The 25,579-nt window shown below is 38.6% G+C and overlaps 3 protein-coding genes and 1 pseudogene across 3 annotated transcripts; all 4 read right to left on the bottom strand.

Annotated features, from left to right (window-relative positions):
- Positions 1–7: 7 nt before the first annotated feature.
- LOC103426268 (pyruvate decarboxylase 1-like) lies at positions 8–2,335 on the bottom strand (annotated as a pseudogene).
- Positions 2,336–5,294: 2,959 nt separating this feature from the next.
- Positions 5,295–9,463, bottom strand: LOC103425955 (dnaJ protein ERDJ3A). Its single transcript, XM_008364055.4, has 7 exons — positions 9,234–9,463; positions 8,903–8,958; positions 7,849–7,922; positions 7,156–7,688; positions 6,736–7,071; positions 6,059–6,412; positions 5,295–5,931 (listed from the first exon to the last, which is right to left on the bottom strand). The coding sequence occupies exons 1-7, from the start codon at positions 9,321–9,323 to the stop codon at positions 5,647–5,649; spliced, it is 1,728 nt and encodes a 575-aa protein (XP_008362277.2). The 5' UTR covers positions 9,324–9,463; the 3' UTR covers positions 5,295–5,646.
- A 1,589-nt stretch (positions 9,464–11,052) lies between these two features.
- On the bottom strand, positions 11,053–14,877 carry LOC103425947 (ERBB-3 BINDING PROTEIN 1). Its single transcript, XM_008364046.4, has 10 exons — positions 14,665–14,877; positions 14,429–14,556; positions 14,268–14,352; positions 13,953–14,102; positions 13,667–13,820; positions 12,132–12,347; positions 11,901–12,037; positions 11,719–11,810; positions 11,464–11,640; positions 11,053–11,363 (listed from the first exon to the last, which is right to left on the bottom strand). Exons 2-10 carry the CDS (start codon positions 14,517–14,519, stop codon positions 11,281–11,283), a joined length of 1,185 nt encoding a protein of 394 aa, XP_008362268.1. The 5' UTR covers positions 14,520–14,556; positions 14,665–14,877; the 3' UTR covers positions 11,053–11,280.
- A 7,341-nt stretch (positions 14,878–22,218) lies between these two features.
- LOC103425962 (mitochondrial succinate-fumarate transporter 1-like) lies at positions 22,219–24,416 on the bottom strand. Its single transcript, XM_008364062.4, has 2 exons — positions 23,801–24,416; positions 22,219–23,107 (listed from the first exon to the last, which is right to left on the bottom strand). Exons 1-2 carry the CDS (start codon positions 24,212–24,214, stop codon positions 22,568–22,570), a joined length of 954 nt encoding a protein of 317 aa, XP_008362284.3. The 5' UTR covers positions 24,215–24,416; the 3' UTR covers positions 22,219–22,567.
- Between the last annotated feature and the right edge of the window lie 1,163 nt (positions 24,417–25,579).

Below are 25,579 nucleotides of genomic sequence, written 5' to 3'. Positions count from 1 at the left end.
CTTGCAAACCCATCATCAAATTTTTCAGTTCAACCCATAAACCAAACCCTAAAAACACCAAACACAAGACTTTCCCCTGGCTTATTGGCAACCCGGCGGCAATTTCAGTTTTTGACAGTTCAACCGTGAGTTCCCAGTCTCAGCAATCACAGTTATTTTCCTTGACAACATGTTTTGTACATGTTGCATAACATTAACCCCCCAAATGTTCTTTTGGTCCACATTTCACACGCTTCCCATCGGGCACAAGTATCCTGCTGTACGTAGTTCTCATAAGCAATTGTGTTGCGCTTGAGCCACTTCACTAGAGTTTTGAGGAAATTCTTAAGCAATACACTACCGAATGTAGGGCCATTCCCTATGATCACATGATCGGGTTGCACAATAATCGCCTTCTCTTGGTTGATTAGGGTTGAGTATCTAGAGCGGTGTAGTCATTGAAAATTGGGCCGGCAAATACGTATGCATCTGCTATCTCCACAATCCCAACACAAAATGCAGTGTTTATGGCCACCCAGTATGTCCCCACGAAATGCGGGTGGTGTTTCGGCAAAATTCCCTTTGCCGAAGGCAACATAGCAAGGGCATAACCACAAGCATCGGCTAGCTTAACAAAGGCATCAGCTGCATCTGCAGATCGAAGTTTTAGCCCGTCTATCATAACCGGTTCACTGCCTGGTCCGCTGCTGGTTCCACTGCTGCCTCTAAGGCTATTTGATTACTCAACCTGTATCACAGAACAAACAAACAATGTAATAAGGGTTAAAAGTATGTTTTTTTGACAAACAAAAGTGCTGCAGGCCACGTTTTGCAGAAAAACTTAAAAGTGCTTCTAGGTCGTAGAAGCACTTCCAGGTGATTTTTCATTAAGAACTTGGAGTTTTAAGAAATAAAAAATCCAACATGGTTATAATAAAACACTTCTAACACAATCGCTTATAACGAAAGTAGTCCTAAATGAGAAAGAATCGCAGCTCTAATTAACTGCTAATATAATGCAGGCCAAAATTACCTTTGGAGGCAATGAAATTGGAATAGGCTCACGATAAAAGCTAGATGAGGAATTCCAACCAAGTTGCAACTTATGCTGATGTAAACATGCTTGCTTTCGTTTCTTCCCAAGCTGTTGAAATTGCCTTGTTGATCAATTCAGGTGCATCTTCTATATTATTTATCACAGCCTACCAATTAAACCCAACGTACCAAAATTAGCAAACCTTGGAGAGAAAAAAAAGTTTTTATTTTTTTGGTCAAACGATAAGTTTTGTTAGATTATATGTTAAATTAGCTAACGACGAGGTTTGAACCCACTTCGTGGTGCAAGAGCTCAACATCTTTCTACCACTATGGTAAAAGGGTACTTGCACAAAAAAAAAATAAAGTTTTTATTTACAAAAGCAAAGGAGAAAGAAAAACTTGTATGCACCAACCGCATAGCGTTAGACTCTCACACATTTAGACCGTTCACAATTTTGTAGATGTATACATTTTTTTTCCTTTTTCCGGTACAAAAATACATATAAGAAAATGTCCCAAGTTCAAATCGTTTCCCTCTCCGAATAAGAAAAGATGTGAAATTTGCATATATATATATATATATATGCTCAATTTTAAAGTCTAAATTAAGTTATTAATTTGATCATGTCAGTCTCTGGTTTAAACTTATGTCATGGTTAAGAGTTGTTTGAAAAACAGTTAAAAAGGCATTATAAACGTTTTTCGTAGAAGTGCATAAAAGTTCTTGATAAAATCTGAAGTGCTCTTTGAAAAAACACGTTTAAACTTGACAGTCAGTAAATTCGCATATCATACGTATATTATATACATACGTATGTATTTTCTAAAAATACTTTCGTTTTTCGTACATGTTTTAATTATTAGTTAAATTGCACATTTGTTTTAAACTCCAACATATAATACACGTATTATACCATAAATGCATATTTGTACGTTTAATACACGTTATTTTGACACATTTTTCAATAATACACATTAAATTCATGTATTCTATACATATGTTTACTTTTTATTGAAAATAAAGATAAAGAATTATTTTAAACAAATACATTTTTTTTTAAATGCCTAGTTTTTCAAAGAATCTTCTTAGCAAAGTTGCTGATATTTCAAGTACATATTTTTGTCAAAGCGTTTTTAATAATTTTAAAAGTACTTTCAAATATGTGCTAATTACCTAATAACAAGTGACTTTCTGAAAGCACCTAAACTCTTGGCTAAAATCAGGCAACCCAATAGTATGGTGAAGAATCCTATTATGAGCTCCATAGTCATTGGAGTTGGGGCCTCCAAGGCTCCAACCATACAAATCACAGGCAAATCATCACTGCAGGCTCCAGCAATCGCATTTAGAACACTCTGTCCAGCCACAGTGAAAGTAACAGCACACGCGCCCATGCCTCATGAGCGCGCATAGCCATCGGTGGCATAGCCGGTGTTGAGCTCGTTGCAACAGCCAATGTTAGTGAGCCCCGACTCAAAAAATAATGTAGTAGTATTTAGTTAAGAAAATTGTTTTGAGACAAAACGGAAGAGGGGGATTATATATATACACACAAAATGTTGGGTTTCTTTTTTAGAAGAACGGATATTTTACACTAATAAGATGGGGATTGGAAGTTTGAACTCATGACGCAGTGCGTTAAAAAAAAGACTGACTAACAAACCAATTCACCACTTGGACACACAATTTTTTAGTTAATAATACAAATATTGTTTCCACTACGTTGATCCAAATCCTAAAGTTGTGGACATAAAGTATTCAGGTAAAGTTTACACAAATGCGGTTAATTATGATGTAAAAGATTAACGAAGGGTCGGTTTACATCATATACTGGTTCGAACTCTTTACATGCAAAAGGAAAACATCATGATGCAGTGATTAACTAGCTGTTTTGAGTTAGTTTTGCTAATTAGCTATGCATTTTGATTGATGGTTCAGAGATTGGTGGGTGGACATACTTTGCAGTCATCCCAGCTATAAGCTGACTCACGTCTGGAAATTTGGCTAATACGTTGATTTGTAACAATAGTCATAGGTTTTGTGTGATCAGTTACCCTATGATTTAGTTTCCATATTTTATTTAGTACCTTATTATTTAGACGCTAAAAATAAATTTGGTCGGTGAACCATGCCACCCGCCTTGCCAAATTTCTTAATAGTTAGAAGACTAAAAGGCTAAAGGGTTAAAAAAATAAAGAAATTTTTTAGTGTGCCGATAACACTATCTGATACACCAAGTGTTATGATATATGTGTTTGCATTATGACACTTGACGTACAAGACCGTATTCCCCGCATGCTGAAAAATCTCTCAAAAAATGGCTTCATTTGGACAAAACTCAACTCCAATCAAAAGCTGGGCTAAAAATCAACGGAGCCCACTAGGCCAAAACATGATCAAAAGGGCATTTAGCTGGCCAAACTTGGCTTAATACCCAGCCCATTTGCTGGGGCCCAGCAGCAGATGCTACAATTTGCCATTGGATTCAACCGTCAAATTTGAAGCTCTTTGCAAAGCTTATAGATGATCTCTAAATATCGTATCAAGAGTGTTAGTCAAACAAGTGAAAGTTTTTGGACTCATACATCTAAAAAATACTACAAGTTTTACGAATGCACCTCTTCGCCAAACCCAAGAAACCATGAGAGTTGTTCTTCCTTGAACAAAATAGATTTTCAAGAGAGAAAGATGAACGTGTGAAAATTCTACATCAATAACCAGTCAATTTATTAACATTGGAAACTAAAGATAAAGATGTGCCACATTGACAAGAATCTTATCGAAAATTTGCATAATCAATTACATCTCGACACATGTCACTCGAAAATCATATCTAAAAAGTTTTTAAAATTAAATAGTAAAAAATTTAGAGACTTACTCATTTACGAATCTCTCAAAATTCTATTAAAACAGTATTGAGATTACATAAAGTTAAGAAATTTGGAGGCTTACCATTTAGCAACACGTGTAACTTAAAAAAAATGTATGGATCACCTTATTTTATTATTGTAAGTAGTAGTTTAGTTAAATTAACTATTAAATTTAAAATAATAAATTATTTAGGAGTTGTTTAACTCCTTCGGTTGAAGACGGTATATACAAATAGTCTGACACTGTTTAATAAAAAAAACTATCTTACAAGGCTATAATTCTTAATAGAGCTATGTTTAACACTTTCTGTTTAAGATTGTGTTATACACACAACATCGGCGCATTACAAATTCATACAAATCATTACACATGCCAGGAACGTGGTTATTGTCCACGTTTGTTTCGAGGGAGAAGGGACAAAGAATTAAAACCATTGGGTTAATTAGTCATTTAGTGTGGTGTATGCTCACCACCCTAGTTATCATCGTTAGATGAGTTTAAATTTCGAGATTCGTGTAATGGATAAGCACAAATCTCAATATTCAAACTCATCTAACGGTGATAAATAGGGTGGTGAGCATATACCACACTAAACAGTGGTGAGCAAAAATGCACTCATTAGTCTTTTTACATGTAAAAAGAGGCAAAAATAAAAAATAAAAATAAAAACAAAGTTAGAAGTCTTTTTAGACCATCTACAAAGAAAATGTCAAATTATAGTAGTTTAATTAAAATTGATTGTTTATGTGGCAATCTAAAACCTTAGATCATCTTCAAAAGAAATGTCAAGTTTTAAACAAAAAATTTAAGTTTGAATGTTTATTTGGCACATTGATCTTTTTAGTAAATTTTGTTGTCGATATATCAAATTTAAACTATTATTAATTGCATTATTTACTTTTCATAATTGTATTTAGTATTTTCAAAACAAAAGATAATAACAAAAATTATAAAAAGCATTTATTATCCACTAAAAATAGATTTGAAGCTGCTATCAAATTTGACAGCAACTTCCCTCTATTGCCATTCCATGTAATACCACATAAGAATTGGCATTTTGGTTGGATAACACTAGTGATGTCTTTTTTTTACCGTTATTAGTGATGTGGACTTTTTGACATCTCTTATGGCATTTTGGTTGGATAACGCTTCAGTTGAATATACACAATGACATTTCACTTAATATTTTGACATCTCTTTTTGAAGATGCTCTTGGGCCTTCAAAAAGAGTATTCTGCCAAATCTTCCATTCTACATCAATCTCCACATTGAGAGGTGGGGGAAGTTTGAACCCGGGACGATGAAGTCCCTAACCATCACCGCCACTTGCTACAGTATAACAAATGAAATCGAGTTGAAGCAAAGAAATCAGCAAGACAAACGTAGCAAGTGATAAAGCAAGAACTAAAATTTCAAATCTCATCCATCTTATTTCCAGAGAAAAAATTGGCCTCTAATTTTTACACCAAGTAAAGAAAAATACATAACACGATTCATACAACGAAATGGTATGAAACGTTTACCATGGCATTACAAAGACAAAACCACTTTCCTAGGGTTCGAGGAGGAACACTTCTTGTAGACTACGAAAAAATGGATGCTCCTCCAAGTATGTATGGTGACCCGATGTCACGACCAGGGCCAAAACTCACATTCTCCTTCTTAATTGTAGCCGAAAAACTGTTTATCTTTTCTATAGTCAAAGTAGTGAAGCTATGTACACGAAAGCCAGGAACTACGTGATCCGGACTTTCCTCTCACCCGAGCACGGGTTTCTGCCGTGTTTTGGAAAAATGTATGTCCCCGTTAAGAACAGAACTAATGAACCTCTCCACTTCTTCTGTAGTCATTTCACCATTAAATGATGCAAATGTCCCCCTCCGAGGTTTGTAGGCAACCAAGAGCTTATCCGATGATTTGAATCCTGCTTTCTCAAACGCATTTAAGAAGGTAGCCTGCTTGGTGGCATCCAAGAGAGTGTAGGAAACAGAATCCTTGCCATGAGCTGAATTCTGTCGCCTTGATAGCGATTTCCTAGAGACCTGAAAACGAAAATATAGAAAATTCAGAATGTTAATCTTTCAACTTCCATAAGAATATCATTGTCATGTGAGAAACCAGATGTTCTATACAGTAGTGGTGAGTCTATACAAGAGAAAGTATACTCACCGCGGTCAAAATTGATTCCAACTTATTTCTTTCCTTGGAAGATCTGAATGCACCAATGATGCAAACTGGAGTTTTCTCACCACAAAGAGCATCAAAATTAGACTCTGTCAATAGGGGTATCTGATTCTCCCCCGCATCAGTCGGTGATTTCTTGGCCTGACTTGAAGCTGCTTTCTTGCTCTTTTTCTCGAAGCCTTCAAGTAAAGCACTAAGCTCCTTAATCGCCGACTTCATATCTTTGGTGGTAATGCCTGCTTTTAAGACATGCTTCTCCCCGTTCGGAAGCCAACCAACTATAGCTGGAAGTGCACCAACTCCCAGCTTCTTCACTGTTGGATCAGAAGCATCATGGACCTGCATTATCGTTGTGAAATGACTTTTTTAATACAAAAATGCCAGATATTTATCAATGAAGAAAACGTAAGGTGAATGAAAACAACCATAGCATCTTTTCCCTGAAACTGAAAAGTATATGATTCACTTTGTCATAGAAGTACCAGGGTCGTCATTACACCCTACCCTTTTCATACACACACACACACATATATTGCCCTCGTACTCTCGAACGGATTTTCAGGTTGAATGTCAAGAAATTGGTAAAGACACATTCTTCATATATCGAAAAGGTTCAGAAAAGGAAAATTGAGTAGATTTAGCCAACAAAAATCACCATATACCTCTGCGTCATAGAAAATGAAGTGATTGTGATGCAATCCGCTAAGGACACGCCAGATAACAGGTGTATCTTTCTTGGTGGAAAGAAGCACCAAACTAGGTAATTTATTGGTTGTGAAAGTGGAAGACTCAACGCGGTTCAAATCAACCCGTTTCGAAAACCTTGGCAGATTGTCTTGGCAAAATGTCTTCAGAGGTTTTGCAGCCCAATCCCCATCATACTCAACCAAAGAACCCTTTCCCCTCACTTTGTACACAAATATCCTGGGCATTCTGCTGGGATACATGCCAAGGTCCTTACAGAGAGAGGGTTCTGTCTCACAGTTTATGCTTCCGGCCTGACAGAATAAAAGGAAAGAATGAGTATATCTGGAGATCAAAAGCAGCCATATTGTAAGGAATGAATAAGAATCTGAAAATACCTTTAAGGCTCCCTGCAGGGAACTCGCAACTTCCTCTATGATATTTTCAACGTGTTGCTTCCCCTTCAATGAAGGAGTGTAAGATAACAGTAGCCAAGTCATCCCTCGGTCAACTATTTCTTTCTTATACACCTGTGAACTGACGGTCGTAATGGTCACTGGAGATGTCTTAGACCCAGGCCGAGAACCAGGTTGAGACCCAGTTGAACCACTGAAACCATCAAACTGACCCCCACCTCCAGGTTTACCCCCAAAAAAGTTTGAGAAGATGTCTTCCATGCCAAAACCAAATGAACTTGGACCACTGGGACCTCCAAAGGAAAAGGAGAATGACTTGGAACCTCCCTGCCCACCCATGCTCTGCCAGTCACCAGGGCCATAGGTAAAGTGGTTCTGTCCTGGTCCACCATTTGTAAAGTAGGTATATCCACCATGATCTCCGGGAGAACCACCTCCAAATCCAGGATTTCCCTTCTCATCTCCATATGTATCATAATTTTTCCTCTTCTCTTCATCAGATAAAATTTCATACGCTAATCAAAGAAGAAGAAATTAACCGACATTAAGTACAAACTTTGTGGATGTGGCTACTACAACAAGATAGGTATTTAGGAATTGAAGTAGCTTCAACCTAAAAGGAAACAGGAAAGGAATAAAAAAATGAAGAAAAACTAGAGAAGGCAGAAGTCATACCATTGTTTATCTCAGCAAACTTTGCCTGAGCTCCCTTGCTTTTATTCTTGTCTGGGTGATATTGAAGAGAGAGCCTATAGCGCATTATTCACATTAGCATGAGTAAGGTAAAAAGTATGTCACACTAGCATTTACATTGTGAATGCACAAGCACACGCACAAACACATAGACAGGCACTACTGGAGAGCCAATTATATGTCTCAGAACAGGACCTTACGTAATGTGAATAAATGAAAATGCCCTTAAGCAAAAGCAACCCTAACTTACAAGGATAAACTCTTAATCGTTTTAATAGCATGAGGAGAAACATATGTTAGTCTCCTAGTATCAAATTAGACAAAAGGAAACAAACACTGCTTACTCACAAGGACAAGTCCAAAATGCTGCAATAAAAGTCAGTCTTTAAGCTTAAGTCCTACAACAGCTCAATAGCTTCACTACCACTACTTTTGATTGCCCAAAATCACCATTAATGCGCCTTCATGGCTAAGAACGATTAACCATTTATTCAAACAAGACCACAGATGAAAACTGGACCACAGTGCCAAAGTTAGGCCTGATGAATTATAGTTTGTCACTTGAGCCAACCCCAACTCGTCCCAAACCAATAACAGAACTTCGCAGAGACCACCATCCTAAATGATATATGCCCACTTATCACAAATGGTAAATGAGCTAGGAAGCCACAATAAGGGCCAATTATGGATCGCAATCTGAAGAGCTAAAAGCGCTTTCTGAAAATCAACAGTACTCCTAAAGTAATCTGTTTGACAGAAAAAGCTACAAGTGCTCCTAGGTCCTAGAAGCACCAACCGAATGCTTCTCCAGGAAGCACTTGGACTTTTAAGCCTAAGAACTGACTTTTAATGAAAATGTCAAAGTGCTTCTAATCAAAGCACTTCCTCCGGAAGCAATCCCAGACGAGCCCTGATTATTAATACTTTCGATACCCACCCAAAACCCCCAAAAAAACAAAATATCATCTCACTTTCTCAGTGGTTTGGTTTAGCACAAATAATGAAGTACATTATACATAGAGTTGCCAGAACATACTTGTGGAACGCTTTCTGAATTTCACGCTGACTTGCATTCCGCTCCACTCCAAGTACCTGCTAACAATTTTAAACCAATTTCAGAAAAAATGGGTAAATAAGTACAAACCCTAACATCTGCTAAAACTAAAAACCAATTTCAAATTCTACTCCTTTTGCACCGTTTCATCCCAATTTCGTCAAATTTTCCTTTCCTTCCAATTTCAAAATCCATAGGGACTTTTCGTAATTAAATCTGATTTACATTCAATTCATTCACATTGGACGGGAAAATGAGGAAAAGTTTCAAATTACAAAGAAAATGAAGAATTTGTAGACTTCGGAAACCGTACCTTGTAAGGGTCTATCGTTTTCGCTTCCATGGTTAAGAGGAAGAAGAGCAGCAATGACACCAAGATCCAAACTGTAAACCGGTTCTCCATTTCGGAATCCGAAATTTTACAAAGATTTTTCGGCTGCGAGCTTCGCGATTTGTTGGATTTTTCGGCTGAGAGCGACGGAGGGAGGAGGAGGAGATTGAAATGGGGGGGGCTTATAAAGGTGCTTCGCGGGTTCCAAACGAATCTAGATTCTTCTTGGGTTTATAAGGCCGTTAGGTACACGTGGCGGTATGACCTGTTCCCACGCAAACTGACCAATGGAATTTCAGAGTTCTTGATTGCGTTAAATGTTAAGGAAACGCACCGCCTACACGCGCTTTTGTTCTCCACGCTCTGCGTTTGGGTGATTCAGCGGAGAGGAGTGCCATACGCGCCATTACAATTTTAGCGGCTAATTTTATTTGAAATTAACCACGGGATCACAAACACGATAGGTTAGTCTTATTTATGTATTTAACTTGGTTTTTACAAGATTTGAATTTGGACCTACTCACTTACATAAAAATATATCAATGAGTTATACTGCTAAGTTTTCGTGAATAACTAATTACTGTTAAAAAGATTTATGTTCACATATAGATTGAAAAAATTTCAACATCTGTGTAATTAAAGTATTGACAATATCTTCACACAAAAAAAATATCGATAATATAAATCAAAACATAGTCATAACAATCATGTAGACATGAAGTTAGAAATAGATAATAGGCCAAATACAAGGTGGGTGTGTATATTCATGAGGTCAAGCAGGCTGACTCAAGATTATCTCATGTGTTTCATAAGACAATGCAAACATCAAATCAACATTTTCAGCACGTTTACTTGCAAAATCATTTTAATTCTTTGGTTTCTTGTTTTTATTAAAATATGAATATGTTTCACTTACATTACCTGTGTTACTAACATATGGAAAAGAAAAAAAAACGTGTATGTTTCTCCGTTAAATAATCAAATACTAAAAATTAGAAGAAGTTAGTTGATCAGATTCTCTTTCTTCAGTTCCAACTATTTCTAAGTTATTCATCCTTCTCCTTTGTTAAACAAACATGCTTTCCTCAGTTCAAACTATTTCTAAGTTCTTCATCTCTCTCCTTTGTTAAACAAACATGCTCTCATAGTATTCAGAAGCTAATAAAACCTCATCCTCTAGCATTTCCCATTAGTTAATGTAGAGTTAAAAAATAGAATGGTGCTATTCACACACCTATTTTTGGACTTGGATTGTTTGCCCTCCCATTTCAGTGCCCTTCCCGTGCCCTCTTATTTTGTGTGGTCACGATTAAGCCACGTCAACATTTTATATTGTTTTTTTTATAAAAATAATAAAACAAAAAGAAATAGTAATATAAAATGTTACCGTGACTTAACCGTGACCACACAAACAGGAGGGCAAGGAGAGGGCACTGAAATGGGAGGGCAGACAATCCAAGTCCCCCATTTTTACCTCTTACACATCCATTATTATTTTCCAACATTTGACCTTCAATTTATTCGCTCCGATAATCGAAAATTAAGAAGACTGAAACATAAAGAGGGGTGAATATCACCACCACCCCAAAATATTGTGCATCGCTTTACTATTGTACTTCAGAACTAAGCTATAGAGAACCACACAGGACCCCAATATCTTTCATTCTTTTTCATCTGAATAAGCGGAAACCCACAAAGAACCTCGAACTCACAAGCTTTACCTAATGTCGTACACCAATTATTAAGATCCCAATCGATATCAAGTGTGTTCCAAAGTTGAGGATAGCATGCGGTAACCAAATTCCCGAACGTCGTAAATTGCCATACATTTTTATGTAACTTTAAACTTGACGTTAATCGACTACAAAATCTAAGAACATACAAAAACCCGCAAGTTCCGGAATTGCGTATTAGAGAAAAACCCGGCTAGAATCGACGTCTGAACACTGTATTAAATTAATTCATATCCAACTTCCAACCAGATATAGTGTGTGGGGAGAGAACCAAAATTGAAACACGAAACAAAGGCTCATGCTTGAGATTCAGCACCATTTGCCGTTGCATCCATCGGTTCAGCTTCCGTAGACTCCTCAGGCTTATCGCTCTTCTTACCTGCACCGTGCAAAGACATAAAAATCCAGAGTCTAAAAAATGACCCTACAATCTCTCCAGGACGTACTTGAACCATAATCAAGAAACTTATCTAGCTTACCTTTCTTCTTCTTTCCACCACCTTTCTTCTTCTTTGTGGCCAAAGACAACCAGGCTTTGATTTCGGGGTCATCTACTTGTTTAGTGGGTTGCAGCTCCTGTACAGGATGAGATGTGATCCGATCTGATCCATTTGGCATTAGCAAGATGGTGAACTTGATATGAGCAACAAAATCACCTGCAAATCACAAATTCACAGAATCAGACTGACAGAACTAGGATTTCCCAAAAGCCAGTCAAGCGGGTAGATTGTTACCAGGCTTCTCATGCAGAACAGGATATGGCTGCAAAAGCTCGTGGTTGACGCATTCAAGTAAGCCCAGCCTTGCCCTCTTCTCTTCCAAAGCTCTAATGCAAAGAAAAATACCTTTAATAAAGCTAGTAAAAAAAGAAGACCTAGGGACAAAATAATTACGGAAATAACATAAGTTAACAAACCTAGCAGTGAATGGCATGATGGGAAATTTCTGGCTTATTTCGCTGAAAATAAACCTAGAAGCTTTCATCTTCAAGTGGTAGCTCTTGTCAACAGCTCGCTTGTAGATAGTCGTCTGCTTCTCATCCAGCAGCTTAGGCTGCAAATTGAAATAAATGTGTTGATTTAAAAGTCCAATAATTATATAACATAACAATGACTGTTGGGCTTGCTTTTTGTAACTCCTTTATTACCTTGCCTTCACCTGTGCTTGCAACTATATCCACTGCATAAACTTCATTCTCCTCAAATTCTGCCTCGTCAACTCTTGTCTCTGGATTAGAAGCACTTAATATGACCTTGTTCCCGTCTATCACAAACTGCTTGAGCTGATGGCTAAGAACACCTTCAACAATTTTGCAGTCGTAAGCTGCTGCAACCTTTTGTATTGCTTCTGTTACATCTTTGTTCTGCAGCCACAAAAAGAAAATAACATAAAAATTCATATAGCATAGTAAAAGAACTAGAAGATAAAAAATTATGCTTTTCTGAACACCAAACAGCAATCCTATGTACATGTTTAAATTGACTACAAATATTGCAAACAGTATGAATTGGAAGACATGTAGGCTAAGTTGAATGACAATTGCACAGACAACAAAATACATCTGCACTATCACCAAAATGTAGCCAGTTGGTTTAGGCAACAGGGAAAAAGAGGAAATCAATAAGATTCAATTTCCTCGGCAAAGTTGCCTACAAAAAATGGATTGATCAATTAGGTTTCTCTTTTTGCTTCATATAGTAAAGTATTCGAAAGAAAGGCACACTTTAAATGTAAGCTAATTTGAATGATGATTGCACAGACAAGAAATACACCTGCACTACGCACCAAATGTAGCAAGTCAATATAGGCAACAAGGAAAGGAGGAAACCGATAGGATAATCGATCCCTCGGCAAAGTTGCCTACAACTATCAAATATGCTCACATAATAATCCTATCAGAGTAACTATGACATGAAGCTTCACTTGGACGTTAGCCCATAGCTTTCGACAAGTATTCATCATATAGAAGCAAGGAACACTTGCATAAGTGAAGAAAGTATATTCCAGGAGATTGAAGTGGTGTAGGCTCAGAGGACAACAAGATGAACAATGTAGATATGTCCAACCAGAGCAGCCCACCAATAGCCAAGCATAATATAGGCAACAGGGAAAAAGAGGAAATCAAATTATCATAGATCACCTCGGCAAAGTTGCCTTCAAAACCTCATTCATAAGGAAGACATGTTATTATCACCGTGAATTGACACACATCAGCAGTAGAACAACTTGACATTACTAGCTAAAAGACAGATGGAGACCTAGTGGAGATCTAAGCCTACCAGCTACCATCTGAGAATATGACAAGGCAAAAACTGAAAAAGAATATAAATAAAATATCTAAGTGGTGGAACTATGACAACTTGACAATTAAATAACATAGAATTCCCCTTCAGTGTAACTATGACAAAAAGCTTCATTTGGATGAAAGTCCATAGCTTATACTAACATTTCATCATCAGGGGGTGCAACGAGCATAAAACACATCTTTTATGAAAACAAAAAAGCTGTCAATTCAAAGTACAACATCAAAATAGAAGACCACAAAGCGAAAACGCTTAACAAATGACCAAGAAATCCCATTTCACATCAATAATGATTCAAGCAAACAAATAATGCAATCACTAACCATCCTCACACAACCCAGTAACCTATCACACAACCCAGTAACATACAAGAAATTACCTTTCTCCCTGGCCTAACAAGCCTTAATGCAACTTCAGCAGCAGTATTAGCAGCTGCAATAACATCAGCTGCCCTTCCTGTGACTGGCCCTGCTTGAAGAACATGAGTATGCGCAACTATGGCAATGAACCCATCAATATGACAGCCCAAATCACTGCAGGAGAACAAAACTCCATCGGTATGTTGGTACTTGGGATATAAAAGTCCGAATCAAATTATCTAATCCACAAGCTATCTTTCAAAAATGTCAGAACATACAAAAGTTAGGTTATGTGTCAAAACCTACATCTTCAGAATATCGCCTTCTTCCAACACTGACTCATCACTGGCAAGAGGAGAGAAATGGCAAACAGTGTTGTTCACAGAAATGCAAGTCGGGAAGGCAACGCCTCGTTCGATCTTCTTCTTCGCATTTTTGTACATGTTACCAGTTTGCCTTCATACACAAAAACAACACAACCCATTAAACCATCGCATTACAATAGAGAAAAATCAACACAATCCCACAAATTTCCAAAGAAAAACAAGTAGTTTCCAATGCCAACAAGAAAAATCAACTTATGGGATTATTTAAAAACTGTAAATTAAATATATTACTTACTCTCTGATGTATGAATCTCCTTTCTCACAAAGTTCCACAATCTTCGCCTTCGGTTTGCATTCCGATATTACCAGCTGCAAAGCCTCTGCAAAATTTCCCAAATGCAAGTCAATACATTCATCCACAAAAGCATATGAATACACAAACAGCTAGAAAATTACTGTTAACAATTTCAGCGGCGCTCTTGTATTTGGTAACGACTTCTGGAGATGTGAGATCCAGCTCCTTCTCCTCTCTCTCATCGTCCGACATTGTTCGGAAGCTCTGTGAATTCTCCGACTTCAAAAACCTAAAACATCAAAAATCCGATGAGAAATCGAGAAGCCATAGTCGAAGAACTGCTGTGAAATTAGCATTGGCAGTTCGAAAATCAAAATCCGATTGGATAATCTGAGACCTGATTGGGGGAAAATATGAGGTGCGATGGAGCGGAGTACAGGGGGTGAGGTCACTGAGGTGAGTGTTTAGGGTTTGGGTTTAATATAGCGGATAAAAGGACGAATAGAAGCGGTACGAAGGTGGCTTGGTAGAGAGAGCTAGGGTTTCGACATGCGGCTGCGTTTGTTTATATACGATTTCGCGTCGCAGCTTATGTTAGGGGTTTTATTTTAGGGAAATTCGGAAAATTGTCTTTTCTTAAAAGGGTAAAAACTTAGAAAACTAACCCAAAGTTCAAAAACACTTATCTTTAAAAATAAACAGTATCAGGGGTGTTTTGTTAAAACTCTCAAAAAACTTGCGTACAACGGTTTAAGGTATTCTAATTTATTGTAAGCGAGAGGTTTTCAGTTTGATTTTTGTTAAAGACAAATTTGAACCATATTATTGTTAATTCATTGTGAGATTAAGCTCACTTCTCTCTTTGAATAAATAATATCATTTGTTCGGAAAAAAAAAATGATCAAAAGACTTTTGCCCTACTTTAGTATGCTTTATTCAGTTGGAAGTTAAAAAAGCTTTACAAATCCATTATATTCAATTAAGATTTTAAATATATTTATAGAAGTGCATAGTTACTCAATTAAAAAATTTAAGAAAACTAACTAAAAGTCTAAAAAAAAAATTTAGTTTTAATGAAAAATGACAAATAATAGTGTTGTGAATAGTATCAGGGAAAAGTAAAAATATGGTTTTTCGTTAAAAATAAACAGTACCGAAAGTGTTTCGTTAAAACTCTCTTAAAATTTTAAAGGCTTTAAACTCTATAGAAATGAAAGTGTATTTATTCCAGATTTTAAAATATTGTACTAGATGTTTTTGCATCTAGGACTCGTATGTGACTAACTTAACTAATTTTACATTTATATGGTACCCGAGCGTAGATTATTTACCCCTAGCTTATTCATATGGCTACTTTCTTTGCATGAGACTTGTGTGTCTGCATTTTTATGAGCATAGTGTGTCACATTTCTTGAGATATTTGTAATTTACTCATATTCTTAGCATAACTGCTTTTATATTTTTATATTTTTGGAAATTATTCGAATTTTGCAAATATGGGTTACTATGTTACAAAAAGCCAAGGTTTTAATAAATTTGTATTTTTGTCCACTCGCACTTTCTGTTATTTGCCCCTCCACAACTTAGTAGCTATATTATGTGGCAAGCAATGGTTCATTGGCGAATTCTAGCATCCATTTCTAATAATATAGGAAATTTATTTCTTGTTAGTTGTGTAATATCCATTCTACCCAAAATATGAATGTTCCTACCTTTATTGTACTTTTATCTATGCTATGACACTACAAGCATTTGTAATAATGGTTCTTCGTCCACTACACTCACTCTTAGATTTTTTTTTTTTAGTACAACGATATATTTTATTGATATCTCTAAGAAGTTACAAATATGTACATATACACGAGTCAAAATAAACAAACAAGAGGGAGCCTTCACAAAGGTTGCTTAGGAGAAGTCTCAGCAGTCGACAGAGCCCCAGAAAGAGAAGGCACCGGAGGGGGATCATTCGGAGCCTCAGTACTGGACAGCACTCTAGAAGGAGGAGGCATCGGAGGTTGATCATTTGGAGCTTCATTACGCGGTACAGCCCTAGAAGACGAAAGCAATAAATGTTTTTGGAACAAACCCACAAACCTCTGATGATCATGTAAAATCTGACCATCAGATTCCTTCATTTGGTCAAGCTTCCTCTTCATGTTTGTAGCATAGTCATGTGCGAGCCCGTGCAACTGTTTATTCTCATGCTTGAGCCCTCTAATCTCCTGTTTGAGACTCATCACTTCAGCCGCCAATGATTCAACTTGGCGGGTTCGAGCAAATAGGCGTTGGGCCATATTAGACACAGAACCTGCACACTGAACACTGAGAGCCAGAGAATCCTTAACAGCCAACTCATCAGACCGTTTGGAAAGTAGTCTGTTATCTTTGGGAGTGAAAAGGTTCCTGGCCACCACCGCAGCGGTCATATCATTCTTCATCACGAAATCCCCAACGGTAAGAGGACCAATAGGGGATAAGAAGGATGGGCGCCATATGTTGTCTAGAGAAGGCGTGGCTGCCTCTTCAACAAGGTTCAAGTCAAAACGACGGTCGAATGGGCCAGACATTTTCAAAGGTGTTGAAGAGAAAAGAGGTCGGACAAATCAAGATCTTAGAAATGCAAGAAGAGAGCTTCTACTGGTGGAGATTCAAGTGTGCTTTGGAACTTAATACCAGCCTTTATAAAAATCTGCACTCGATGGAGCTTCAGAAATCGAAGAGGCGCCTGCTCAGAAATCGAAAAGGTGTTTGCTTTCTCAAAAGTTGGGCTGCTCAGAGACCACGAGGGCCGATCTCAGGAATTGAATAGGCGTTTGCTTTCTCAAAAGCTGGGCTGCTCAAAGACCACGAAGGTCGATCGCAGAAATCGAATAGGTGCTTGCTTTCTCAAAAGCTGGGCTGCTCAGAGACCACGAGGGCCGATCTCAGAAATCAAAGAGGCACCTGCTTTTTCAGCCTTGTCAGCACCTGTCACATGCACACTCAACTTTGCGGAAATTACAAGCATTCTGTCGAAAATTTCTGGTGAAGTAGAAAGCACGTGAATGTTACTGTTCAATCATCCACTTTCCACACGCAACATCAGCTCACGGGTACCACAGATAACTTTGCCAAAAATCTCTGACAAAGTTTAGACACGTGAAGCTTGCAGCTCCCATTACATCGCTATGACCAAGAAGGGTAAAAGAATAGCAAAGAAACAGCACTAACAAAGTTTAGACACATAAATTTTGAAGGTCTAGCTACCATATTATTACCCACAAGGGTAAAGGAACAGGACCACTACTGGATAATTGGAAAGTCCCTGTGTGTCAACCTGTGTGCCCCATGGCAAGGTAGACTAGCAAACAGGCCTAACCTTTACTCACATTCGAGAAAACACTCCCAACAAGATTGCTTGCTTCAAGATCGAAGAGGCACCGTCCTCCGAATCTCGAGAGCCAGACTCCCAACATGATTACTTTCTCAAAAAGCGACGAGACACCGCTCTCCGAATCTCGAGAGCCAGGCTCCTAGCAGGATTGCTTTCTCAAAAATCGAAGAGGCACCGTTCTCCGAATCTCGAGAGACAGATCCCCGACAGGATTGCTTGTTCGAAAATCGAAGAGGCACCGCTTTCTCAACTTCGAGAGCCCCTTAGATAAAGCTTGTCTGTAATCCTCACACCGCTTTCTCAACTTCAAGAGCCAGATCTCCTTGGATAAAGCTTATCTGTAATCTTCACACGTAACATCAGCTTTCCAGATACCACAGACCACTTTTTCAAAGTGCTCTGACAGAGTTAAAACACGTGAAGCTGGCAGCTCCCACTACCGTGCTATGACCAAGCAGGGTAAAAGAATAGTATTACTCCTTCTTATTAGGGAGACTCCTATATATGTCGACCTCCATCCTCAACGGACAGGCAGACCTGCAAAAATGCTTAACCCTTCCTCATATCTGAGAGGGCACTCCCAACGAAGCCTCTCGAAATACTCAGTTTTCTTTCCCCCCGAGAATACCTCTGCAAACAAGCTACACCAGAGCAAGAATATCTCATATCATCAGGGTTAAAAGCAAGAGTATCCCATATCATGCTTTTTCCCTGTCTTTTCCTTTGGCCTTGTTCTTACATGCAAGACAAGGAGAAAGAAAGCAATCAGTCAACACTTGGAATCAAGCTTCCAGTCTGGAACTGACTACCTGGAACCCCATTGCTCTCGAGTACTCATCTTCAACATCTTATGCTTCCCGAGAAGATACCACATCTGCCTAAGGAACAAATAGGGCAAGTGAGAAGGATACAAGGAAGCATGTGGAGACAAGCGCAACAGAACACATGCCGATACATCCACTACTTTGTCAATAGCAAAAGTATCCCATATCAGCAAGGTCGAACGTACTCTAGATTTGATGGACTTGTTTTGACCCTCAAATTCTTCAGTCGGCCTTATACTCTGGCGGAAACAAGAAAACCCTTCAGCCCAGTTCAAGAATAAGCATGTGGAAAGTTACTTCTTCAAAAGCAAAAGTATCTCATATCACCTTTTCTCCTTTTCTTCTCTTTATCCTTCATGCTACCTGCAAGATAAGAAGAAGGATAACAATCAGCCGGAACTCGAAATCAAACTTCTGATCTGGGACTGATTGCTTGGAGCTCTGATTGCTTACCTTGTCTGTCACCTTTTTCAGCAGATCCCCTAGCTCGGCGACTTGGGGGACTCCTACTACATGGTTTGTATCGCGCTTGACCAAGCCTGAAACTACAAGTAAGCGTCAAGTGAAATTGATACATTACCTTGTGCATCTCCACCAGTTAACGATACCACCCCTGGATGGAGGAAGAGTACTTCCAAAGAAGATGCCACATCTACCTATGAAACAGATAAGGCAAGTGAAGACGATACCACACTTCGGTACTTAAAAGTTTCATGATTACGAGATCATTCTTCCACAATATTTCCTAATGTCATTTGTACTAAATCATTCACTTGTACTCACTAAAGGAGAGCTTGAACCTATATACTGTGTAAACCCTTCACAATTAATGAGAACTTCTTTACTCCGTGGACGTGGCCAATCTGGGTGAACCACGTACATCTTGTGTTTGCTTCTTGTCTCTATCCATTTACATACTTATCCACGCTAATGACCGGAGCAATCTAGTGAAGATCACAAACTTAATATTTAAGATGATATTCTTTGGTGTATGCTTTTCGCAAACGATATAGTGTTGATAGATGAAACGCAGGAAGGGGTAAACGCGAAGCTTAACCTTTAGAGAGAAGTGTTGGAATCTAAAGGTCTTCGCCTAAGCCGATCAAAGACAGAATATATGGAGTGCAAGTTCAGTGCAAACAGAGGCCAAAATGAGTTAGGGGTGAGGATCGAAGATCAGGAAATACCAAAGAGCGACCGTTTTCGCTACCTAGGATCTATCTTGCAAAAGAACGGAGAATTTGATAGAGATCTCACCCATAGAATACAAGCTGGATGGATGAAGTGGAAGAGTGCATTCGGCGTGTTGTGTGACCGTCGTAGGCCACTGAAGCTCAAGGGAAAATTTTATAGGACGGCAATAAGGCCGGCAATGCTGTATGGCATAGAATGTTGGGCGGTGAAGCATCAACACGTAGGTGTAGCGGAGATGAGGATGCTTCGTTGGATGTGTGGGCACACGAGAAAGGATAAGATTAGGAATGAGGATATCCGAGGTAAAGTAGGAGTAGCCGAAATTGAAGGAAAGAGGAGAGAAAATCGGTTACGGTGGTTTGGACATGTGCAAAGAAGGCCTACTGACGCTCCGGTTCGAAGATGTGACCATGAGACAGAGGTTCAGGGCCGAAAGGGTAGAGGAAGACCTAGGAAAACTTTGGAAGAGACCCTAAGAAAAGACTTAGAGTACTTGGATCTAACGAAGGACATGACACAAAACCGAGCGCAATAGCGTTCTAGGATTCATATAGCCGACCCCACTTAGTGGGAAAAGGCTTTGTTGTTGTTGTTGTTGTAGTACAACGATATATTTTACACAAAGGGGAGGAGAATTTCGGCTAAGCCACACACTAAACAACTTAATTTTGTATTGACTTCGTCATTCACGAGATTCGAATCTAAGATCTCTAGATTAATTTAGTTTTAGACTTTGATTTAATTTTTTCACACTTTTTACACATCATTGCATGTTATAGTTTCATCACCACTCGGATGTCAACCATCATGCCTCGATATCGATGTCCACTTAGATACCGGGTCGAGGTGTATCGTGAAGTACTAGCTATGTGCTTCTTGCAGGAAGAAGTTTAAGTGTTTTTTAGTATTAACTTGCATTTTTACTAAGAATTGATTTCAAAAAACATTCTATCTAAAACTATTTTCAGTTATTTAAAAATATTTTCTAAACGAGCTCATATTCTCAACTTATCCAGTTGTAAACTAACACTATTTTTTATCAATGGTGAAATTGGTGTTGATTAGGTCAATCTGGTCCAAAATTGGTCAATCAAACGCATCTAACTAATTTAACTTCAACAGTGATGGATCATAACATAAAACTAACCAGCCAACCATTGCAGTTGTAAGCTACGTTTTGCATGCCAATAAGAAGTGGCACAATTATCTACAAGTCTCAGATATTTTCTTAATCCACAGACTTTCAACATAAATGGGTTGCAAAGCTACTTAAATTTGACTATGAAATTCCAATATAAGCAACACAAAGTGACACCCTAGTTTGATGATTCATCGTGTAGGATGCAGGTTTTGCATGATAATTCCGCAGATTTTGTGGAGCTTTTTGCCATTTCATATCCCAATTTTGGTTGGCTAATTAACAAGGCACATATCATAATTCTCGGGTTTATTGTGTAGTGTATCAACAGAACAAGCATGAACACTTAAAAAGGTGTGGATATGAATTCTTAACAAGCCACGCATCATGATTCTTGGGTTTATTGTTCAACCAAGTTATGCTAACATAAAAATGCTTATGTTATATTGGGTGTGTAAGGGACAAGGATTATATGTCATGGATCTGATTTTCATTAGGAAATTTTCTAGAAATAATTTTGCAAAAAGTTGATGACTGGCGGCGACCTATTATTCAAATTCACAAAAACCACCAGTCTGCTTCATCATTTAGATTCCAATGACGTCTCTAATACTAATGCTCATAATCCTGGTCCTTAAGGTTCTACATACAAATATCGGTCTCCAGATCTGAAGCATGCACTGCTAATGCTCCCCCGAAGGAACCAACTCCGAATAACCCAACTCCTCATTGCATTACATTTTGCATAAAAAGATTTATTTTGTTCTACTCAGAACAGTGTAATCATCCTTCGTAATGTAAATTCAGTTTTCTCCAATATCTCATCATAAAGTCAAATCAATACAATAAACTATGACGATGTCGACAAATTTCAACCAACGGTATTTATGTAATATGAAAATGATAAGCTCTAGTGTTTTAGGAAATTGCTTGGATATTGGATTGAAATCTATTAAAGGGACTCCAATTTCCCAATTTTTTCATACTTTTATCGTTTAACCATCCTAAGCTGGGAATTTCATTTTCGTGAATTACATACACAGCATGTTCGTGCTACAAAATAAACAAGTAGTTTGTGACATAGCATGTTCCTGCTTAGCTTTTGTGGCTTTAACGCATGCTCATAATCTACTCCGAGAACATTTAACAGGTGTCACAACCAGAAAATTTGCCCTAGTTACCACTCTATTTTATCGAACAATTCTTGAGTGCAGACGCCTATATATGGTAGAAAACATACGAGGGTTAGGGACACCAAAAATGTGGTCATATAGCCACGTGGTCTAGATGCCCCGACCCTAGAATTTCTCCCAAGCTAACACCGACACATCAACTCTAACTATAGTTACTTTAAGATTACAACAACAAAGTCTTTTTTCACTAAGTGGGGTACAGTTACTTTAAGATTAAAACAAAGAAAACTTAATCATTAAAAATTTCGTAACATTCTCTGAAGTTTTGAAGATGATGGTTCTATAACAATCGATTCTTGATACAAATTGAACAGAGAACACAAAAATTGTGATTCGGTTGAGACATCCTTGCAAACATATCTGCTACATATGGAGTTTGTTTCTATTGAGATGAGAAGTTGCCTATTCTCCTACCGATCATCAAAAATATTGATAAGGTCTTAAAGAACCGGTGTACATTTGGAGAAGCCTAAGAAACTCAATGAAGAAACGCTAACTGCTAAATTAAGATGGTTGAGGAATGTATTCTTGCAATGGAATTGAAAACCGGAACTAACAAACCAATTAAATGACGTTACCTACAAGGGTGCATTGGGAAGATATCGTTTCTCATACAGTCCTATCACTTGGTCAGCCACAGTCCACATTATCGCCTGCCCGGGTGGTATCCTCATGAGCCGAGGCAGCAGTCCCTTCCACAAAGCTAGAAGCCCTTCCTCTGCATATATGGTCCTGATACAATGGACCATGCCCTTGTATTTCATCTTGCCATCAACACCTCGGCTCTGAGCCATCAACCTAGTTTTCACAACATCAAAGGGACCGGTGCAAATTGGGCCGGCTGTGCCTGCAAGGAAACCCGATATCATGGACTGCCATGGCAGCAGGACTCTCCCATCTCCTTCATGTTTCTTCCACAAGAGAACATCAAATGCATTTTTGGCTGTAAACATGGCCGCCTGGTTCGTCCCATTGCGCATAACAGTTGGAGCAGCACCTGACCAGAGCCCACGGAGACCTTCCTCCCGGATGATTGTACGAGCACAGTGAATAGGACCCTTATACTTCAGAAGCCCAGGACTCAATCCTTTTTGTTGCTGTAGTCTAATTTTCACCACCTGCATCAATTAAATTCCAAATCAAGACCAAGCCGACAATGAACACGCATAATATCTTTGTTGTATTGAATGAACTATGTTAGCTTGCACACGAAGATTCATACAAGAGATCTCTCAAGAGTATAACTAACCGACTCAAGCCAACAATGCCATATAACCAGCTAACCATTTCAGCTGTAAACCGAGTATAAAATGCACCTAACAACACAATTTTAAACAATCCCAGATCGATGCTTAGAGTTCGTACATGTTTGGACAAAAACTAACAACGAACAGGAGAACTTAATTAAGTGCAATGTGCGATTGAAAACATAAAAGACGCTTGGTCCCAAAGTAAGCAAATTGAATCAGTATCTTCCCCGAATTCTCTATCAGTCACTAAAATCTCAAAATCCTCGTACTCCCAATTGCCTTGCTTCAAAATTTATAAATTTAGTTTTTCATTAACTAAATTAAACCACCCACTGCCAATCATAGACAAAATCCACAAGTAGTAAGAAATCAAATTTAGGCATTCTGACATAGCTACAATGGCTCTAGCAAATGTACTACGTATGCACCTGAGTCCGAATCCCGTCCACTTACCATTAGTTTAAAGTAGAATATCGAATAAAATACCAGCTGAAACCCAAAAGAGAAATCCAATAAAGTTGTCGACTTTTTCAATTGGACACTTCAAAACAATGCACAGACCTCAAAAGGAGTAACAATGACTAGAGCTTCGAGAACTCCAGCTCCGAACCCAGAAATGAGCCGACCGTGGTTGCTGACCTTCCCGGTCTTCGCGTCCTTAAACGCACCCTGCAGCACGGCGTTGGAGCCCATCCGAAGCGCGTACTTCAATGTCAGGTGGGTGGCGAATGGGGTGAGCCCCTTCCAGAGAGCCCGGACGCCTTCGGTGCGGGCGACAGTGGCGCCGCAGTGGACAATTCCCTTGTAGGTGCCAGTCCGGTCGAGCTGGAGCCGGGTCTTGATGACGTCGATGGGTTGAAGACACGTGGCCTCCATGATCCCACCGAACGAGCCCGACAGCGCCTTCACGTACGGCGGAATGGGCGGCTTCTTGGGCGGCGGTGGCGGACTCGTCGGGTTGGGATTTTCATCCATGTTTTTCGGGAATTCGATTCCAAATTTCGAACTGGATTTGGAAATTGAAATCTGGGTTTTGCGAAGAAGGAGAAGAGGAGGAGAAATTTCCCTTCTCTTCTTCTTCTTCTTCTTACTAATGAGTGGTAACGTCACTTCTTCCCAAAGTGAACATGCAGGGATTGTCAGAATAATAGGGGCTAATTAATTAGCAGTTAAAGTACGTGGATTAGAATATAAACATGTGTTTTTCTGCATATACAGATGTCAAGTAGAATGGTGGAATCTTTTACTTGGAGACGTCATTTGACCAAATCCATGAGATATTTTTTAATGTGCTAAAACACGGTTTCGTATCAAGTGTTATAATTAAAGGAAAATTAATGAAAAAGACTGAAAATTTTAAGTTTTAACGATAAAGATAAAATAAAGGATAAAATGAATAGTACTAAGTTTGACTTTTTAGTTTTTCATTTAATTGAACTGTACCGTGAGTTTTTCTTTAAAAAACTCCTTATATCTAAAGGGTTTAATACTTGAAGAGAAAAATAAATGGTTCTTTACTATAATAGTAAAAAAGTATGGGTTCAAATCTTATCGATCATTAATCTAATATCTAATATAATAAAGAGTTATGGTTAACCCGAAAAAAGAACTTGATGACTTGTAAAGAACTTGATGACTTGTGAAGAAGGGAAGACCAATGCCTAAAGGAAGAAGGGAGGACTAAGGCCCAAGAAGGAGTTGGAGGGGACTCTTTTAGCACATGATTGAGCTTTTTTACAATTTTTTTTTTTTTTTTTTGGAAAACTGAATATTATTCCAGGGCATAGCCAAAAAACAAGGTAAACAAAGTTACAAGAAGCACGCAAGCTTACAAACTAAACAACCAAAGGTCCAAACCAAAGTACATTGACAAGCAAAATGGACCAGCCAAACAAACCAAAGCCTAACCAACAACGTGGGCCCAAGACAAAAAAGATACCCAAGAATGCAACAGCAGCCCCTGCCGCAACAGCCGATCAAGAGTCGCCCAAATCCACACCTTCGACCACACGCCAACTCGTCGATCATCGCATCGAACCCCAAGCATCACCTGAGACGCAGCCACCATCGAAGAAATCAAGCAACCAGAAAAGGAATTCCGGCTACCTGAGGAAAGAAGCCCTTGCAAAGCCACTAGCAACACCGCCATCAAGGGCAGACAAAGAGAAGGTAGTGGTGTAAGGAACACCCGAGCCCGTGCAAGCACCGAAGCTCTACACACCATCTCAGAATAACTAGACTGCATATTGGAGCAAGGATGACCAAGGAGGAGGGATGTCAGTAGGAGAAGAAGAAAATGGCAAAATGAAACAGAGAGCATGGGGAAACCACTACCGCAAG

Source organism: Malus domestica, chromosome 04, assembly GCF_042453785.1.
Source record: "Malus domestica chromosome 04, GDT2T_hap1".
NCBI lineage: Eukaryota > Viridiplantae > Streptophyta > Magnoliopsida > Rosales > Rosaceae > Malus > Malus domestica.
This window is presented reverse-complemented; position numbering and strand designations above follow the sequence as displayed.

Bases quoted from the DNA above. Each gene is read 5' to 3' on its own strand.
- LOC103425955 (XM_008364055.4), bottom strand. From the start codon at position 9,323: ATGGAGAACCGGTTTACAGTTTGGATCTTGGTGTCATTGCTGCTCTTC. The intron at 6,413-6,735 runs GTATATGGTGAT...ACGATAATGCAG, and splicing joins TCATTTTCTATGACGCAGAG to GTCCATGATGCTTCTGATCC. The intron at 5,932-6,058 runs GTGAGTATACTT...TTTCGTTTTCAG, and splicing joins TGGAATCAATTTTGACCGCG to GTCTCTAGGAAATCGCTATC.
- LOC103425962 (XM_008364062.4), bottom strand. From the start codon at position 24,214: ATGGATGAAAATCCCAACCCGACGAGTCCGCCACCGCCGCCCAAGAAG. The intron at 23,108-23,800 runs GTCTGTGCATTG...TAATTGATGCAG, and splicing joins TCATTGTTACTCCTTTTGAG to GTGGTGAAAATTAGACTACA.
- LOC103425947 (XM_008364046.4), bottom strand. From the start codon at position 14,519: ATGTCGGACGATGAGAGAGAGGAGAAGGAGCTGGATCTCACATCTCCA. The intron at 12,348-13,666 runs GTAATTTCTTGT...TTGTGGCTGCAG, and splicing joins TTGTTAGGCCAGGGAGAAAG to AACAAAGATGTAACAGAAGC. The intron at 11,641-11,718 runs GTAACAATCTAC...TGTGATTTGCAG, and splicing joins TGTTCTGCATGAGAAGCCTG to GTGATTTTGTTGCTCATATC.